General features: G+C 39.0%; 1 protein-coding gene across 2 annotated transcripts in view; it reads right to left on the reverse strand.

Annotated features, from left to right (window-relative positions):
* VPS13D (vacuolar protein sorting 13 homolog D) overlaps nt 1-17456 on the reverse strand; it is a 111897-nt gene that overhangs the window by 15398 nt on the left and 79043 nt on the right. For both annotated transcript variants that reach the window (XM_075721612.1, XM_075721611.1), the window contains exons 65-66: nt 11032-11164; nt 8954-9149 (exon numbers count right to left, since the gene is read on the reverse strand). In XM_075721612.1, the coding sequence (XP_075577727.1) occupies nt 8954-9149; nt 11032-11164 (329 nt within the window). The remainder of the gene's footprint in view (nt 1-8953; nt 9150-11031; nt 11165-17456) is intronic.

The following is a 17456-nucleotide window of genomic DNA, read 5'->3' on the forward strand; positions in this document are numbered from 1 at the left end:
GGACTCGTACTGATCACGCACGTAATATAAGGTACCCGTGTACTTATTCTTCGGTACAGAAAATACCTATGCTGACCTTCATCACTAGTAAGACTCGTAAAACTTATTCCCAGAAAGCTGCCCTAGACCCGCTGTACCAGACTTCACCCCTGTGGCACAGCACGCAGATATTTCAGGACGTGAGGTCATACAGCCACTGCGCTGGCGAGCGGTTCGTGCCATCTGTGCTTTGGAAAGGAGTAAATAAACAAACGCTATATTCCTATTGCATTACACCAGTTTCATCTTTCCTGCTATTTTTATGAACTGAAAATACTAGTAAGAGGGCCAAAAGATATTATAAAAACCCACAGAATGTGTATTAAATTTTTTTTCAATTCTGGGGATCAAGTCCGACTGGTTTAATGCAGTCTGATGATTTGTCCCGGTACATTCCAACAGACACGTCTGTTTTGAATAAAGCTTTTGTTCGTTTCTGGTGCGCATACGCTTTCAACTTATCCCACCTAATTCTAAGCAAGTAGATTTGTGAATGGAAATTGTGAATATTTTATTGCCTGGTCTTTGATGACTTTTCAGTTTGTTCTGCTGATGCTAACACATGAACGTAATTTTTTTCTTTTTTCAAAGTCTCTCTAATTCCATTCTAGGAGGTACCACTGCAGACTAGTTAAATCTGCAGCTCTAATTGTTTCAACTCAAGAAAACTATTCCACGCAACAGACTGAAACAGCAGCATCATTTGGCAGAGTGCTTTCTGAATAAGGAAGGATCTAAAAAACACATGAATGCTAGGAAACAGGAAACGTACAACACAATAAAGGTGTTCCTTTTACTTCTTGACCTTGGTGTCCAAAAGCTTTTGCTGAAATGTATGATAATGAAACAAAATAGGCAGGCTCTAGAAATACAAGTATTTCCTAAGGAAATAAAAATTTCTGCCTGTCTTGATGCATTCCTGCTGGTTAATAGCTAAATACTGTGAAGTGGGCACACAGTATGAGAATTCCATTTTGTGCAGCAAAGGCAGTCCTCTTGATAGTCACTTGAAGTGTAAGTAGAATAAATCTGTGGTAAATCCAGCAAAGGATTTATCAGCTCTTTTCAGAAGGAGGTTCATAACTGCTTAAACTTCTGATGGACTACGCCAGGCCTACAGGACGGTGCCTTGGGTTTAACCTAACTGGAAGACATGAGTTACCTATTGCAAACGCCTGCCTGTCCCGAAAAGCTGCAGCTTCCCCACACCCTCAGAAGTGTCACATTTGGAAGTGAGCAAGTGGTGTACCCACGATGTCCATTTTCAGCCAGCTCTCCTTTCGTACCAGGCTGGCCTAATACAACATAATGCCTTTTCCTCACAAACGCGCACCTTTCCCAAACCAGTTACCGTACACAATGAAATCAAGCTCAGTCTGGTTCCTGTGCTGAGCCCAGCCACAGCAGCAGTCTTTTGTTTAATGCAAAAGCTGGGCAAGTTTCACTTGATGCAGCACCATTTAACCAGCGACGGAAACCTACTTGCCGCTAGTTGTAACTTACCAAGGCACTAGTAAATATTTTGGTTTTGTGGAGACTCTCACAGTAAGAACTCGGTATTCATTCATCTTTTTGAAATTATTTGTTGCTAGTAATGAATGGACATCTCAAGAAAAACGTAATTTCACATTCTGTGCTTGGCTGGCTACTCAGCATGGTGCACGTCAGTGTTCCCCATCTGCACTCATCTGTCCTCCCTCACAACATTCCCTTCCAGTGCCCGTCCTTTCTGTCCCTTAACCAACACTCCGAATGCACCCAGGCTCTCCCTCTGCCCTCAGATGTCGTTAAACATGCTTTAGTGCAAAATCCTCCTTTCTTACAAAATAGATGCTGGTCTTTAGAGTGACAGTTCAGTCCCTCGTAAACTCTCCCTTTTTAATGTTAACAGACATGTCACACAGTTTTCTTAAACCAGGCTTTTGTTCAGTTTTAACAGTAGGAATACATACATGTCATGGCAAAGCAAAAAGGCTTTAAACAAAAGAAGCTACACAAGTTTTAACTAAAAGGTTTAGCACTTCCTGTTGGAATTTAAGCCATCTACAACTTCTTTGCTAATATGTAGGGTGCATAAAAACCCAGAAGTAAAATGCGAAGGGGAGTTCTCTCAGCAGCTTTAACCCTTGGGCTTGAAAAAGTGTCTTTTTAAAAATAGGTAAGGTGTTTGTTTTCAAGTTTTCCTCTCTTAGACCCTGCTACTCAAAGTCTAGCTCATAAGCTCCAGAGGCTAATCAGATGTAGTATATGTAAAATGTAAGAGCTCTCTGTATGATTAAACATAGCTTAATGCAAGCCAGTAATTGCTTTTTTCTAAAACCTAATACTTGAAAACATACATATACAGCAGATGTGAAAGTAACCACATCTATACAACATTAATGAAGTATTATGTTGCTGCTGTAGGTCCAAACACCGTGGGTTTTTTCTTCCATTCCTTCCAAATATTTAAATTGAGTCAAATTCAAAAAAGGGGACAAAGACAACTAACTGTAAAGACAACTGATTTCACAAATTCCCAATATAAACGGCAGTTAGTAATGCAGATACCTAACAATAACCTCCTGGAAACGTTATTCAGACGTAAAGTGAGGTATTTGCAGTAATGCATAAAAAGGCCTTATAGTTTGGTTTTACTGCAAGGACCAATTTATGTCCATTCCACCCTCTAAAAAGGAAAGGGAGAGGGATATGGTAGTGTAGAGTTTGGATTCTCCAAGTCACCAGGACTTCTCTGGGGTGCTAAGCAGCTAACAGTGCTTTCCTACAACAAACGATGTAGGAACACAGGAAATGGTGACATTTTCATACGTGCGGCTCTAGAATTATAGACTCTGCAGTAAAATATGATTAAGCAAACTGAATGTTTTAAAGGTTCATCTTTTTTTTTACTATATCCCGTGGATTACAAAAATAATGACAACTACACGCATCAGAGTTACTTTCTTCAGCCACGCAGAGCAAATTCTGCTTTACTGGGACAAACAAGAGGCTATGCTCCCAGGTAATTATCCTTCAGCTCTTTGTCCTAGATGGGGAAGGCAAAGGCAAAAACCTGTGAGATGCCCAGCCCGTCAGTCCTGGAGGAGGGCACGGAAAAAGAGAAAAAAACCTGCCCCCCCCCCCCCCCCCCCATTTCTTTCTCACACACAGAAGTTCTTGGGCTTAACTCTACTATCCTTTATTTCTAAAGTCAGATAACTTTAAAAATTATATTTTTATTTCTTGAAATAATAAGTTGTATTAACTAAAGACTGACCTCTTTAGGACTAGTCACTGTATGAGCATGTAGAGACTCAGAAGTGCAGTGAGATGTGGGACACCAGTGCACTGCAGCCTCAATTCTCATGATTTGGGGCGCTCCAGAAGAGCAACCACACGCCTCAACCGCTTGAATTCCGTCCATAGAGCTTTAAGGGGAAGCAGACCGGTGGAGTGAATCTGCAAAGCAGTCTTGATAGGATTCCACTCACAGTCAAATATAATCATTACTTGTGACTTTTCTGACAAAAAGCCCTATTAGTTTCTTGATGTACAGCACATGAGACGTATTTCTGTGTAGTCTAGGGAAGACAGCAATTCTTTCTAATCTGAGTCATTCCTTTGGAAAATAATTCTGCGTAAGGGCAAGAAAAAAAAAATCACTCTTACAGAAAGCTGTAGAAAAGAAAACCACAGTCACAACTACAAGCCAGAAGCATCTCATGGCAGCAAGAAGCACTCTTTGAATGGGCAAAAGGAACAGAACCATTTTCTGTTCATTCTTAAGGATAGCTTCATTTAGAAATCATTTTAGGTCTTAGATGGTGGATTATTGTCTCTTTCTAGTTAAGAAACTAAAACAGCTGAGGTGCATTTTCAGAAAAAAAAATTAACGTTTCAAGATTAAATTATCAATACTGAAGGGGTACAGGGCTGCAGTTTGAAGAACTACTTCTCCCACAAGAAAATCTACATTCACTTACGCAACAAGCAAGAGCAGACATTGGAAGAATGGAACAGGATCTCCAACAGAACTGCACAAAGTTACCAGTGGTGAATTAAAACCTAACAGAAGAATACTGAGCAGGTGAGACTGGTAACAGAAAATGATTAAAACAGGGAGAAGACTCTACTGAGGTGCTGCAAAATGTGTGGGCACAAACCCAGGCTTGCTTCACTTCAAGGATCTAGTAAAAGCAGCATGTAAAATTATATTTGGAGAGGACAAAATAAGAGGCGTTTAAAACTCCAGTGAGGACAGTGAAGTACTAAAGAACCTGAAGAGGTCAGAAATATGGCAGGAAATGAAATGGGATTCAACCTACAAAATCGCAACCTGGTTCACCTGGGGAAAAATAATCCAGAACACAAATATTAAATGACAAGGAGGTATTTGCAAAGCCGTAAAATAAAACAAAACATAACCCCCCCCCCCCCCCCCTCTTCAGGGAAAATAGCAAGCAGAAAACTGGATATCAATTTGCAATGTGATATGGCAGTAAAACCAGCCAACATAATTTTGGATGACTTGCAGAGCAGCTTGTCACAGAACAGGGATATGACGGTCCCTTTTCACACAATACTGATGGGAACTTACAGGCTGGGGGGATTTCAAAGTAACTCAGCAGCAGCAATGGAAGAATCTGAATAGACTAATGACAGAAGAATGTAAACCCATAAAATCAAGTTCGGCAGCGACTGAAGATGGGAGGTAGGGCTGACACTGAGGAAGAGCCAATGTCTGCAGCCGTTTAACAGGGTGCCACAGGAGTAAAATGGACAAACTTGCTCAAAAGGAAACAGATCATTTGAGAAAACAGTTCATTGTAAAGACCTGTTATCCCACTGGGAAAAAACAGGAAAGAGGATATGAAAGAAATCACACTGCCCAAGTCATTTATAGATTAGAGTGGTAAATCAGCTAACCTGTCCTGTATGCAACATTTCCAGATTTACATAACACAATGAGTACTAGCCGATAAATATATTTTCTCTCTGGCTTCTAGGAAAATCTTAGGAAGGGATTACCAGAAGAATAACATCGCATTCACCAGAGTCGTGGCCTGTACATGACTGACATTACTGTAAAGACTCTTGAAGTCAGATCTAGATCAAGTCCAAGGTCAGGATAGAATCTGGGACACATACAGAGGTGTTAAGGTTCAGGCAATATTTATCTAACTTGAGAACCTTGAACTACTCTTCGCAGTGCATTAGCTGAGTTGGTGTTCCATACCAGGTGCGTATTTTCTACTACTTCTCAGTGTCACAGATACTCATGCTCTCAAGTCTACTGCTTTTGACATTGCAATCGAAATCACAGCTAAGAGAGAGATGGGCGCACAAAGGAAAAAAAAATTAAAATCACCTGCTGTTGACATTGTCTCAAACTTTGCAACCTCACTGCACATTTCCAAGTCATGGCACAAAAGCGGTGAACGAAAGAACAACTAGCGCAGGCTGCTTCTTTCCAGCTGAAGTACGTTTAAAAGAATCAAATATTTACGTAAGAATTTTCTGTGACCGTTAATGGCTTGCCAGTCTCAAACTATTCTTAGCTAATACAGTCTAGTTCCCTGACAGAATTCATTAGAACTGGGTAGGTCATGAAGTTATCTCCTTACTTCTAAGTTTCACATTGAGACTGTTGGAAAAGAACACAAACCCTTGCAACAACAGTTCAAGAATAATCTTAAACTTGCACTGGCCTGGCAGAAGCCCGAGAGAAAGCCATAAGGGTAGTTTCCTGCACTACTTGTTAAGTTAAACACACATCTAAATATAAATGTTCTTTACTTGTGCTGCACTAGGGCTTGAAACACGTTTCTAGGAGAGAGCTTTCCAAGCATATCTAGAGAAATAACAGCTTTCCTGTTTTGAACTGGTCTTTAAGACTTTTGGCAGTATATGACAAATATGGAAATAATCAGAACTCTTGTATGTGACACTAGAGTACTTGGAACATGTAAAACCCACTCAAAAAGAGGTATCAAGTCACAAGCATTAACTGTTTATAAATTAGATATATGCTGCATTGTCAACAACTATTTTATGCTCTCCTCTATGTTAATATTTAAAAGTATTAAGGCAGCTTTATTCATCAATAACAAGCATAATAAATTATATGATTACATAGTAAGTTATAAGAATAGCTTTGAAAAAGTCCTACTTAATGTCAGATTTAAAAAGTATTTTCTTGTACTTTAAACACATCACCTTTTAAACTACCACCATAAGCTATAAAGGCATCGTCTGCATCTCAGCCGTATTAGTTTGGCTCCGTGTTCCAAACACAGGGTTTGTGCTAGCTGCGTGAGTCCCAGTACAAATTGACACCTTTTGAAGCCAAAAGAGAATTCTGTCCATGTAGCACAATCACAGTAACACAAGCTACAGTCTTCCTCAGTGTTCTATTCAATTCAGTGACTTTGCTGGAATTATAACATGCCTTTTAGGAAAGCCTACAACCTCAACTAAAATTCTTCATCTCACTCAAAACTGATCCAGTGGTTGAAGTCAAGCAGCTTAAATTCAGGGCATTTTAAAAAATTCAACCATGTAATTAGAGAATTGCAAGGGGCCTATAATTTACGGTCAGGTATCATGCTATTTAAATGCAACTGTAATTAACTGGTTGACTCAACTTTGCACTGGTACTGGTAACTTGCACATACACTGTCAGTCTCAAGATAAGGTCAAGGTGGCTCGCACCGTGCTTATTAACTCACACTCTTCAATTGTTCAAAACGACACTTGAGATCAGTTACTGCCATAGACTTACATTCATCAGGTTTAGCTGGGTTTGTGTACTTAGCTTGGAAGAGTCTACACAGCCCAGCATGCTTCAACAGAATATTCAACTGGAGCCAGCAACTTGGGTTTGGAACACTGTTCTATTTTGATTCCAAACCACACATATTTGAACAGTTAACAAATGCGGCAGGGGGATATTGGTACACAGCAGTCTAAAAAATGTACAAATCCTTTGTTGGTTTTTTTTTTTTAATACGCCCGGAAGAACAATTTGGTTGCTTCATTATATAAGCACATAAAAAAACCCCTTACCAAACAAAACATGACTGCAAGGTTGCTTATAGGTGGTGGTGTGTTTTTTGGTTTTTTTTTTTTCCCCTCCTACATTATCTACATATTCTCAAGTAAGTTTTGATTGGATTTTGTAGGCTGGAGAAGTGTAGTAAGCAAGAAAGGGTTTTCTTTTTGTTTGTTTGTTTTCTCCTCCTAGAAGGTTGCTGGGTCAGAAGCTTTTTGCAGAGTGTGTGTAAACACTAAAATAATTTCATAGTCCTCATCTAGTACTTCAGAGTCTCATGGAAGCAAAAATGTGGTTCAGCTCATCTGTCTTAACCTATTAACTGTCTTAATCTGTCTTAATCTATTAACTGACCGTTAACAAGTTAAAGGGAAATATGTCCCACAGGCAAACACAAGCTAGAGATAAGGTTGGTTGGAGGCCCTCTCCCAGTTGCAGGCCCTCTCCCAGTTGCTATCTAGTTCGTCAACTGTCGGTAACATTGCTACGGTGCATAGGCTGTATCTCACAGAAGTATGTCAAGACATGAATTTTAAGTATATGCGTATCTTGAAACAAACTGTAATAAAAACACAGCTCAACTGGTAAGACTACTAACAGTACAGACACCTTTAAATAAATTAGTCTGTACAGTCACAAAATTAAGACACGTACAAGAAAAACAGTAGATGTGTTTTCTCAGGAATGCACTTAAGAGTTCCCATGTCATTTTATGCATTCATATGTACTTATCAGATAGTAATCCTTGACCTCTTGGTTTTCCAAATCAAGCTAAGTACCAAATACATAAGATGTACATGTAAACACTTCCGTTTTCACAACAAAAGTACACCTAGGTTCAACTCTGCAAAGCTTCCTGCACCTCACTCACACTTCATCAAGCTTATTATTGTTCTTTACTGAAACACTGATGGCAGACACTTCAGGGCTCCAAGCGTGGCATAATAAAACACAGGAAATGGAAAAGACAAATGGGAAGACAAAACAACCAGAAAACCCAACATTTTGCAAACATTCTTCTCCAAGTTTTCTGCCAATAAATTTACTTAGGATTTTCTTTCACTTCTTCAGCACGCAGGATCTCACGTACATACAACAGGACTTCTTGGCATAGTACTATCATATAAAGTAAACTCTTGGCCACAAAGAGTAAAAAGAATCTTCTCTCAGAGCAGCCTTTTTAGAACTTAGCCCTTTCCCTCTTCCACATTCATAGTCGGTGCTATTGAACATTCATTTACTTTAAACATAATCATCACCATTTTGTAGAGCCCACATTTTGCGAGTAACTGAACACAGGAAGCAAGCCAAAGCATCTGTCCTGATGTGCCGACACTCAGCATCCACATATGTGTGGGTAAACAGATAAGCATGTGGACATAAGGGCATATATCCACTTTTTGTGAGTGACGACAATTGTACAAAATGAAAATTAGAAGATAATGACACTATATTGATGCCAGAACTTTTCAAGCCTTTGAAGAATTGTTTTTCTACACAGCTAAATGGAAGCTGGAGGTAGAGCAGGGAGAACTCTTCCATTTCAACTCTGCATAAGGATTCCATCATGGAAGTTTAATCTCATTATATATAGACTTTTAAAATTTTTGCTTTAATCTAATGCTGTAGCTTAATAATTCCTATTTTATGTTGCACCTTTTCCGTGCAAATTTCACTCTTGTTATAGTATCAACAAATGCCATCTGTTAAAGAAAAAGCAAATTGAGTTAAACGTGCTACCTCACTAATAACAGCTCATAGTAAATTTGATTAAATTGTTGTTTCTTCGGGTAAGGAAAGATAATCGGATCTGAAATTGCGGCAGCTGTTCATACGCATTTTTACAGCACTACAGATTGGAAATATAAACTGCTTACTGACCTGGGGCCACTTAGGGTGGCAGTGTCCCTCACTGCCTGTGCAGTTTCCGAGGCGAAGTCCAGAGCTCCAGCCACAGGCTTGGTTACTGTGCCCACCAGCCCTTTTCCAAGGCCCGATATGAAACCACTGACGCCTCCTTCGGTTTTCACACCTTCAACTGTCGAAGTTATGACACTCGTCAATCCTCCAATAATACCTAGCAAAGAGAAGAACAGCAGAGCAGACCAGAAGTATTGCCTCTCAAAATTATACAGCCTTGTCACAGCTCATGCTGTCTGCCTAAAGGATTCGCTGTCAAGCTCGATAGACACGTACTGTGCCTTTAGCGTAATGCGAAAACTGTTTCACAACTGATGGCGTTAGCTACTAACTTTATACTTTGTATATGTAGTATACACACGCATATGCACAGACAATAATATCCTACAGAAAAAGATTTAATTCATTATTAAATATGCATTTTTTGAAGTATTTCTATACTGTTTTATTTCCCAAACAGTCCTCATCTATTCCTGCGGTGAAGCAGCTGGTTACAACGTGACAAAATTCTATTACCACAAAAGCTTATATGATTTTAGACAGAAAACAGAAAAGTGCATTTCTCCAGCAGAAAAAGTCAGTTATTTTAAACGAGCATTGTGTGACTTTTAACTGTGATGCTGCCGACAGACATTCCTGTGCACATTTCCGTTGATGAATCTGAATGCTCTGAAGAAGTCAAGAACCTACTGAGGCTTCAAAAGACTTGGAACAGTTCTTATTATCCGAGAACACGCTTTAATTGAGGAGGGGTGAGATCTGTAGAGTATCACAATTTTTAGTGAACTGGCTGACGCACTCATTTAAAAGTGAGCGTTTACCACCCTTTGGCTCTTCAGCTTTCAGCAGCCAGGCACTCTTTTAAGGTCTGCCACTGAAGTACAGACCAGGCAGCTTCTTAACTTCCAAATTCAAGAAGAACGAAGTATTTAAACCATTTCTCCTGAGTAACTACAGTTCATGATTAATTCCTACATTTCAACAGATAGGATTTAACCCGTATTTGCTTTTTTGAAAAAAGTGAATGGGAAGCATTTCAAAACTCCACAGGATTAAACTAAAACAGTCCCGCTAATTGCTGGATAGTACAACACAATTAAGTGCTTTTATAATTGACTTTTCAGCAAAGACTTATGTACTTCAGTTTTCCTGCATTTCTACCAACATAATTTATATCAGACTTTAGAGCACACTGGCGTGAGCAAAACCTCTCTCATGATCTATCTAAATACCTGCAGTGTCTCTTCATGACAAAAGTCCAGCATGAAGACTTTTGCTCAGCACAGAAAAGATTGCTGGTTTAGTGAAAGTCAGATTATCTTTACACAGGCTGCAACAGTTGCACAAAAAGACTGACATTTAAACAAAGTGACTCAAGATGATGCGAAATATAAATATTTGATTTAAACTTGGCTTGTATTGATTTAACTTTCTTCAACAGATAAATCATGAACTAAATTGATATGAAATTCTAGCCAAATTAAGACTTAGTCCGCTGCCTTTTACACAATTTAATTTCTCTAGTTCTTAGTAGACTTAAAAAAATACAACACAAAACCACAAAATAACCCAACTGGTGAAATGTTACTTCAAACTGATGGCCTGATTCTGAGGAAACTCAGGTTTCCAGAACTGAAAGCAAACATAAGAAAGCTATAATCCAACCACACTAATTTTTAAGGTCTGGCCCTCAAAAAGACTGTTTGCATGGGTATTTTATGACTCTACAAAGAAACTGAAGTTTTTGATTAAATTTCTTTGAAATTTCATTTTAATTTGCAAAAAAGCTTTTACTTAGTTACATGTGAAAATACCTTATTCTGAAATGTAGTTTCTGTCAACTTCAAAACCAAACCACCCTCCCCTCCCTGACCTGCAAGCATTCAAATTCAAATACAAAGCCTACTGTAGCTCCACTTCCCTGGCTGCAAATAAGCGCCCAAGAGTAATACAAATTGTTCTTTTCAATCTGATCATTACTTTCAAGAGAGTTAAAGTTAACTGAGTTTAACTGAGTTACAGTTACAGCTAAGGGTTACCATGTGCAAGTCCATGGATTCCAGCTACGAGATGTTCTCCACTAGTTGCAGCATGATACCGGATGTATTCTCGTTCGGTTTGATGTCTGTTATCCATTGTCTTTCCCAAACCATCTGACAAGGTCCCAGCGAACTGTAAGACAGCAACCTTTTCTGTTATTAAAAGAACAAAAGGTGTTTCTCTTCTGTAGATTTACTGAAGAAAATTCCTAAATTCTAGTTGTGAAATGCAGATTTATACAACTCATTTTGTTCCACAGACACAGTCACTCCAGCTTTTTTGCCATATAGAAAGCTCTGAAGTACATTAACCTGTGCTTTCCATTGGTGCAACTGAAATCCTGAGATGACAGTCAAAAGCTAAGTAGGTGCCCAACTGCAGTGGTCAAGCCAAAATAAATGAAGTCTGTGAAAGATGTACCAGAAATGCCAGTGACCCAACTGTAACCTTTCAAAACCTCACAAGAATGTTATTTAGATACAAAGCTTTTCTTCTGCAACGGTATGTGAAAAGCTGCAAGGTAAATATGCCTGTCATGAAACTGAAACACTTGCAAGAGTTAATTAAATTCTTTTTAGTAACACAAGGTAGAAATGGCTCTATTGTGAAAAGAGTTGGTGGGGGAGCCACGGCACGTTCACTGCAGCAGATGGGGTAATCCGCTGAAAGATGGCTATGTTGGGAAGCGTCTGCAGGTACCACACACTGTAAAACAGAAGTCTGACTGTGTGTGTGGAGCATTTTTAACCCTTACACTTACCTTTAACAGTATGGGGGAAGACCTGAGACATATTTACAGATAAAAGAGGACATCTAAGTCCAAACAGGATTTGTTCTGAGAACTTTGACCATTACTGAGTACCAGTCAATGAAAAAGCATCAAATAAAAATGATCTATTGTGAACTGTTGACCTTTAGTTTGACGTAATCAGATATAAAACAGAAGCTTGGTGGAGGGAGGGAGGCAAGAAAAGGAGGCAAAAACCCTAAAACCTTACCTCATATTCAGGATATTGTTATAGAAAAGGAGTCCTAGCAGGCATTTTCCTGGAACAACCTCCAAAAACTAGCTACTTTTTGGTTACATGTAGTTGGTCATCTTCTGTACCTCGCTCAGCTAGCATCAGCATTCTTACAATCTCCTCCTTTCAATAAATGAACTCCACCACCCCCACCCCCCCCTCCCCGGCAAAGGAAAGATAATTTAATGCTTTGTGGTGTCTTAGACTAGGGCTGGGAATGTCCCAGGTGCCACAGGAATGTCAAAGATACTCAATGGCTGCCGCAGTGGTGCGATCATTGCTGTCCTGCATGATCACAGCTCCTCTACAAGAAGCACTTCATTGTCAAGAACTGTACATGGACACTGCCCTTTCCATTGCTCAGCTCAGCTTTGCTGCATGTGCTATCCTTTGCGTCCGGATTAGTTATGTTAAGAAACCCTGTGTGATTAAGGTGTGCACCAGGGGAAACTAAACCTGGTGTGAAATTCTCATTCTAATGCACTAAAGATAAAAAAGAAATAGACAAGCAGTTAATTTATGTGCTTGATGCAATGAGGAAGTTCCCTTCCTTTTTCTGTCATTTTTTCCAAGGCTGCGTTTCTTTTTTGCTAATGCCATGATTTCCTAGTTTTAGATACTTCTTTCCAGCTCAAACTAGTCCAGTGGCTCCAATTATCTAAACAAGTAGACTTTAACAACATGAATGAAAATTAAATCCCATGACCCTTCTTGTGACTTGATCATATGGACACTAAACAGAGCATAGTCATCAGTGACTGAATTATTCCTGACCTCTTTGTGAACTTAGTGTATCTTTTTTTTTTTTTTTTTTTTTTTAAATTAGCCTAGAAATACAAACCAACCCAAAGCTATCAATTAACTATGTGTAAGGTTGGGTTTTTTTCTGGACTAACACTTTGCTTTAAGAGGATTAGAGTAGTTGCTATGAAAATTGAAAGGCCTTCAAAATTCAAACCTCATTAAATAATCTGTCACAGCCCGAAAATGATTTTTCAAGAACACATTTTGAAAGTCACCTTAGTGCATGATCAGACAACCAGCCAGCAGGAATAAACCGACTTACTAATATTGATCAAAACTGGTAAGATCTTCTTACAGCTTTGGCTTTCCCCACCCCCCTGTCTAAATTGGCCAGCTCTACTATACCAGCTTTCCCGGTAAATACAATCCAGTCTTCCCTCAGACTATCCTTCCTCTGTGAAGCAGAATCTGACACCTAATAGTCAATAACAATTCTGGTTTTAGTGTATAGAAAGAATTTTAATGTAAATTATTCTCTTAATAAGGAGGAGAAAAGAAAAATCACATGCACACAGTTTGAAAGTCATAGTCTCCATTAACTGTAAAACCAAAGTTAACCGGGGACATTTTTGTTTGTGTTATTTAGAAAATAACACTGAATTACAGCTGTAAATAGAACAATTTAAGGATTCTAATGTACCAAATGTACCAAGAAATGTTTCCATTTTCCCTGACTCAGGTGACAAAATCTAAACTCAACACGCATTAATTACAGAACATGAACTTCATGTTGAATTACTTTTTGACACGCCTCCGCCCTCCCCTCCCCTCCCCGGGTACTGTTTTTTTTCTGGCCTCATTTAACAAAGACCAAAGCCAAATTTTCGCAGTCATCTGTACCATTTGTACCTAAAACAATGGGTTGCCTCAGTGAGCCCACGTGAATAGGTTCCTTCGGAACAGTCTCCAGCTGGGGACCATTGCAGCACTTTTCCTGCTCTGAGGTACAGAATGTAATGTGATCAAGTTTGCCAATTAGAGGTAAAACGCCAGTGAAGATAAAACAACTGAGACATTTCACAGGCATTAGCAAGTCATGTTAAGGTCTAAGTGAGCCACTCACCATTTTCTGCTGTGAAGTTTAGACTCTTATTTGCAATGAAGATTCAGACTAGTGTCAGCATTATCCCGATTCGTGATCTGAACAAGACCTTTGTCATCTCTTGTATTACCCAATACAGTAATACCACACGGGTGCAGTAACTGCTGGGTATCAGAAATTTTTAACCATCCTTTTCTGTGCACCTCAGAAATACTTTCCCTGAAATGGTTTCTGAAGCCTGTTTCAGCAAACAGGATTGTACCTGCCTATATAAAAAGGGAAAAGAAGGATTTCTAATACACACACACAAAAAAACCCAACCAACCAACCATAAGCCTGCACGACACCTTTTGTCCAGTCTGTGTAGATTATAAACACCTATTAAGAAAAAATTACTCAGCAGTGGCAAGTTACTTCAGGATCAGAAACTGGAGTAAGCATCGCAAATTTAAGCAGTTTAAGTCCAGCTTAAACTTTGAAGGGAGATTTGAACAAGTTAAAGCACAAAATCAGACTTGCCTTATTCCCCCCACAATGTCTTGCTTTTAGATGCCTCCTTGGAGAAGTGCAGTATTAGACACTGAGATTCAGATATTAAGACTTGTGGGAAGAGCAGTGATGGTGGCTTACTGAGCTGTTAACCCGGTCATGCAGAAAATGGTCTCCAGATAAACAAAGGTGACAACAAAAGTGCGATCCACCCTTGTCTTCCTTAGCTTTTGTTAATAAGGTGTGACCTGATAACTTCAAAGCCTACTTAAGACCATGTAAATGCCAACATAACTAAATACACCAGTTGGTGGAACAAACATGAAACTAATCAAGGGACTTCTAAAAACCAGTCCCCTTCCTTCTCTATCCTAATTTTCATAATGAGTTCTTTGTCTACTTGCCGATGAAAAAAAGAAATTAGTAACTTGGTCTTTTATCTCTGCATTTTTCCCCATTTCAGATATCCTTTTCCTTGAAACAGAATCACAACACAATACATCAGTAGCAGCTAAGATAAGTTACCTGCTTCCTAACCAAAAGGCACCAAAGCGTTACTGAATGAAGCCAGTCTACACATTAGGTACATGGAAGGAGCCGGGTGTTTTACTTGTCAATCTGGCATCTCCAAACGAAGCCAAGCATGGGTCTTCCACGCTACTAATTAAAAATTCTGTCACTTCAGGTACTAAAAATATTTCAACTTATCATTCATATGCATTGTTTAATCCTTTGCCTTATCCATTCTGCCTGAACAGGAAAAGGAGAACCTCTCCAAAAGGCTCCAGTCATCTGAACATTTGTCCACCTTCATTCACGGATCCCCTCTTTCTCCTCTGCCTCTTCTTGTCCCCAAGCAGATGGTACTTCCTCCCCACGGAGGGACACTGACCTTTTCTTCCAGGTCTACATTCTAAAGACACTCGATCCCTGGTTTCACTCCACGCTGGTTCATAAATGATGTGAACCTACCAACTGGTAATGTGCTGCCAGCGAAAATATGACCAACTGCACTTCATTAACTGAAGCCTATGTAGTCTAACATAAACTCATCCTCCTGGCGAGGGTGAAATACAATGACTTTCACATTTCCCTCCAAATTCCAGGACATCATTGTACTGTGAACACTGTCTTTGGAACAACATGTAAACCACTCTCAGCACTTCACGATTATTGAAAATGCTGTTGCACTTCCATAAGCCTGGGGCTCCCTGGCCTTAGCCTCCCTCCTCTGTAGATTCAAGTAAACAGATGATTCATCATTTCTTGGTTTATGTTTACATAGTGTCACCAATCAATATTAACTATCTACCGTCATCTGCAAAAACAGTTGAAATAGCATCTGTACAAGAAACTAATCTACTCATGGTTTGGGTTTTTTTGGTGCGTGTTTGTTTTTCTTTTTAAAGGCCAAATAATTAAGGAAGTTTTGCCACAAAAACTTTTACCACTGACTACGTATCCTTTGCTGTTTCAAGCAATAGAAGAAAAACAAAACCACCCATATACAGTGTTTGTGAATCAAAGCTGGGGCCAAACAATAAGGCTTATGGGGCACAAGAAGAATTCAAAGCAAACGAAAACGACTTCTAGACTTTGTACGGCGTGTTCCCTCTAAGCCAGATGCGTGAAGCACACAGCATAGAAATAAGTTTTAGGTAATCTTTTAAAGTCTTTTTAAGCTCTTGGCACTGCCTGGTTCTCTAAGGACATCCCAAAAGGATAAATACACAATATGACTTTAGTCCAAACATTCCATTGTAATTCTAGCATCAGAGAATGGTACGTTTACAAATATTATTGACTGAGCAAAGTAGAACATTCCAAGATGGAATCTGAAGGGAGAAAGTGATGAAATTAAATATAGGTCAGTTATAACTTCTGTGCAAACCCCACAATGAACTAGATTTAAATTAGAAATTACAGGGCTTACACAGTTCTCATCTTTGCTTTGCAGGACTCCTTTAAAAAGGAGTTCTCTGTTGAACTCCCCATTCAACTCTTGCCCTTTCAAACCACCACCTTTCAAAAAAGCCTTGAACACCACACATTGATGATGTTCATATTTTTATCTCCAATAATAATAGCTGGTTCTCGGAGACCAAAGCACAAATTTAAGCATGTTATTTCAGCAAGGTAGAAAAGAGTATTTAAAATTTAAGTTAGAAAGTCTAATGTAAACTGTGAATTATGTCATCTTCAGTTCACACACACACTCTCACATTTTCCAAAACAGGAAAATCCCTAGTCTTGATGATTAAAAGTCATTCCACAGTTTCAACAGTAACTCCCCTAAATATTATTAACTGTCCATGTGAAAGAGAAGAGCTGCTTATCGCAGGAAACAAAGGCTGTCTAGGCAGAGAAAGAACAGTGATTATCAGTTTCTGAATATGAGTTCTGTTAAATACCTTCTTCCTTAACAACCCTAAGCAGGAACATTGGCTTTAGAACTTAATTTTCCTCCCCTCTGCTACCTCAACATTTGCCTTCTTTCTGATGTACCAACAGACACAACAGGCATCGCAGCAGAGCCAGCGTGAAAGGAATAAGCATCTCAGATCAGTGCACACTGCGAACCTAACAGTAAACCCCTCATAAATATATATATAGTAAATGTTAGCTGGAAAATACTGACATGCCCCTGCCCCAAAATATATATTTTTACATAGGACAAAATGTTTTACATAGAACATTATTTTTCCGAGTTTTTTAAAAATACCAATAAGCTGTCTTTTTAGCATGAAATGATATGTTTCTTTAGATATTATCTAAATACATTTAAAATGTCAACACATATACACAGTTATCATAAACCATAGCTATAAGCTATATAATAAACTCAAGTAGATTGACAGCATCAGAAAGTAGAGGCTACTTTCTTCTGTGTTTTTGGTTTTTAAAAAAACCCCACATCCACTCCCTTCCCCGCTGAACAGAAGTTGTGCAAGCACTGTTCAGCCAAGTGATTAAATACAATGGACTACGTCTAAGCAGTTAATACATATCTGTAAGTTTAATCCCTTGTAGTTACCTGCCTTCTAGCAATATCATTAAAAATCACCTT

This window comes from Pelecanus crispus, chromosome 15, assembly GCF_030463565.1.
Source record: "Pelecanus crispus isolate bPelCri1 chromosome 15, bPelCri1.pri, whole genome shotgun sequence".
Classification (NCBI taxonomy): Eukaryota; Metazoa; Chordata; class Aves; order Pelecaniformes; family Pelecanidae; genus Pelecanus; species Pelecanus crispus.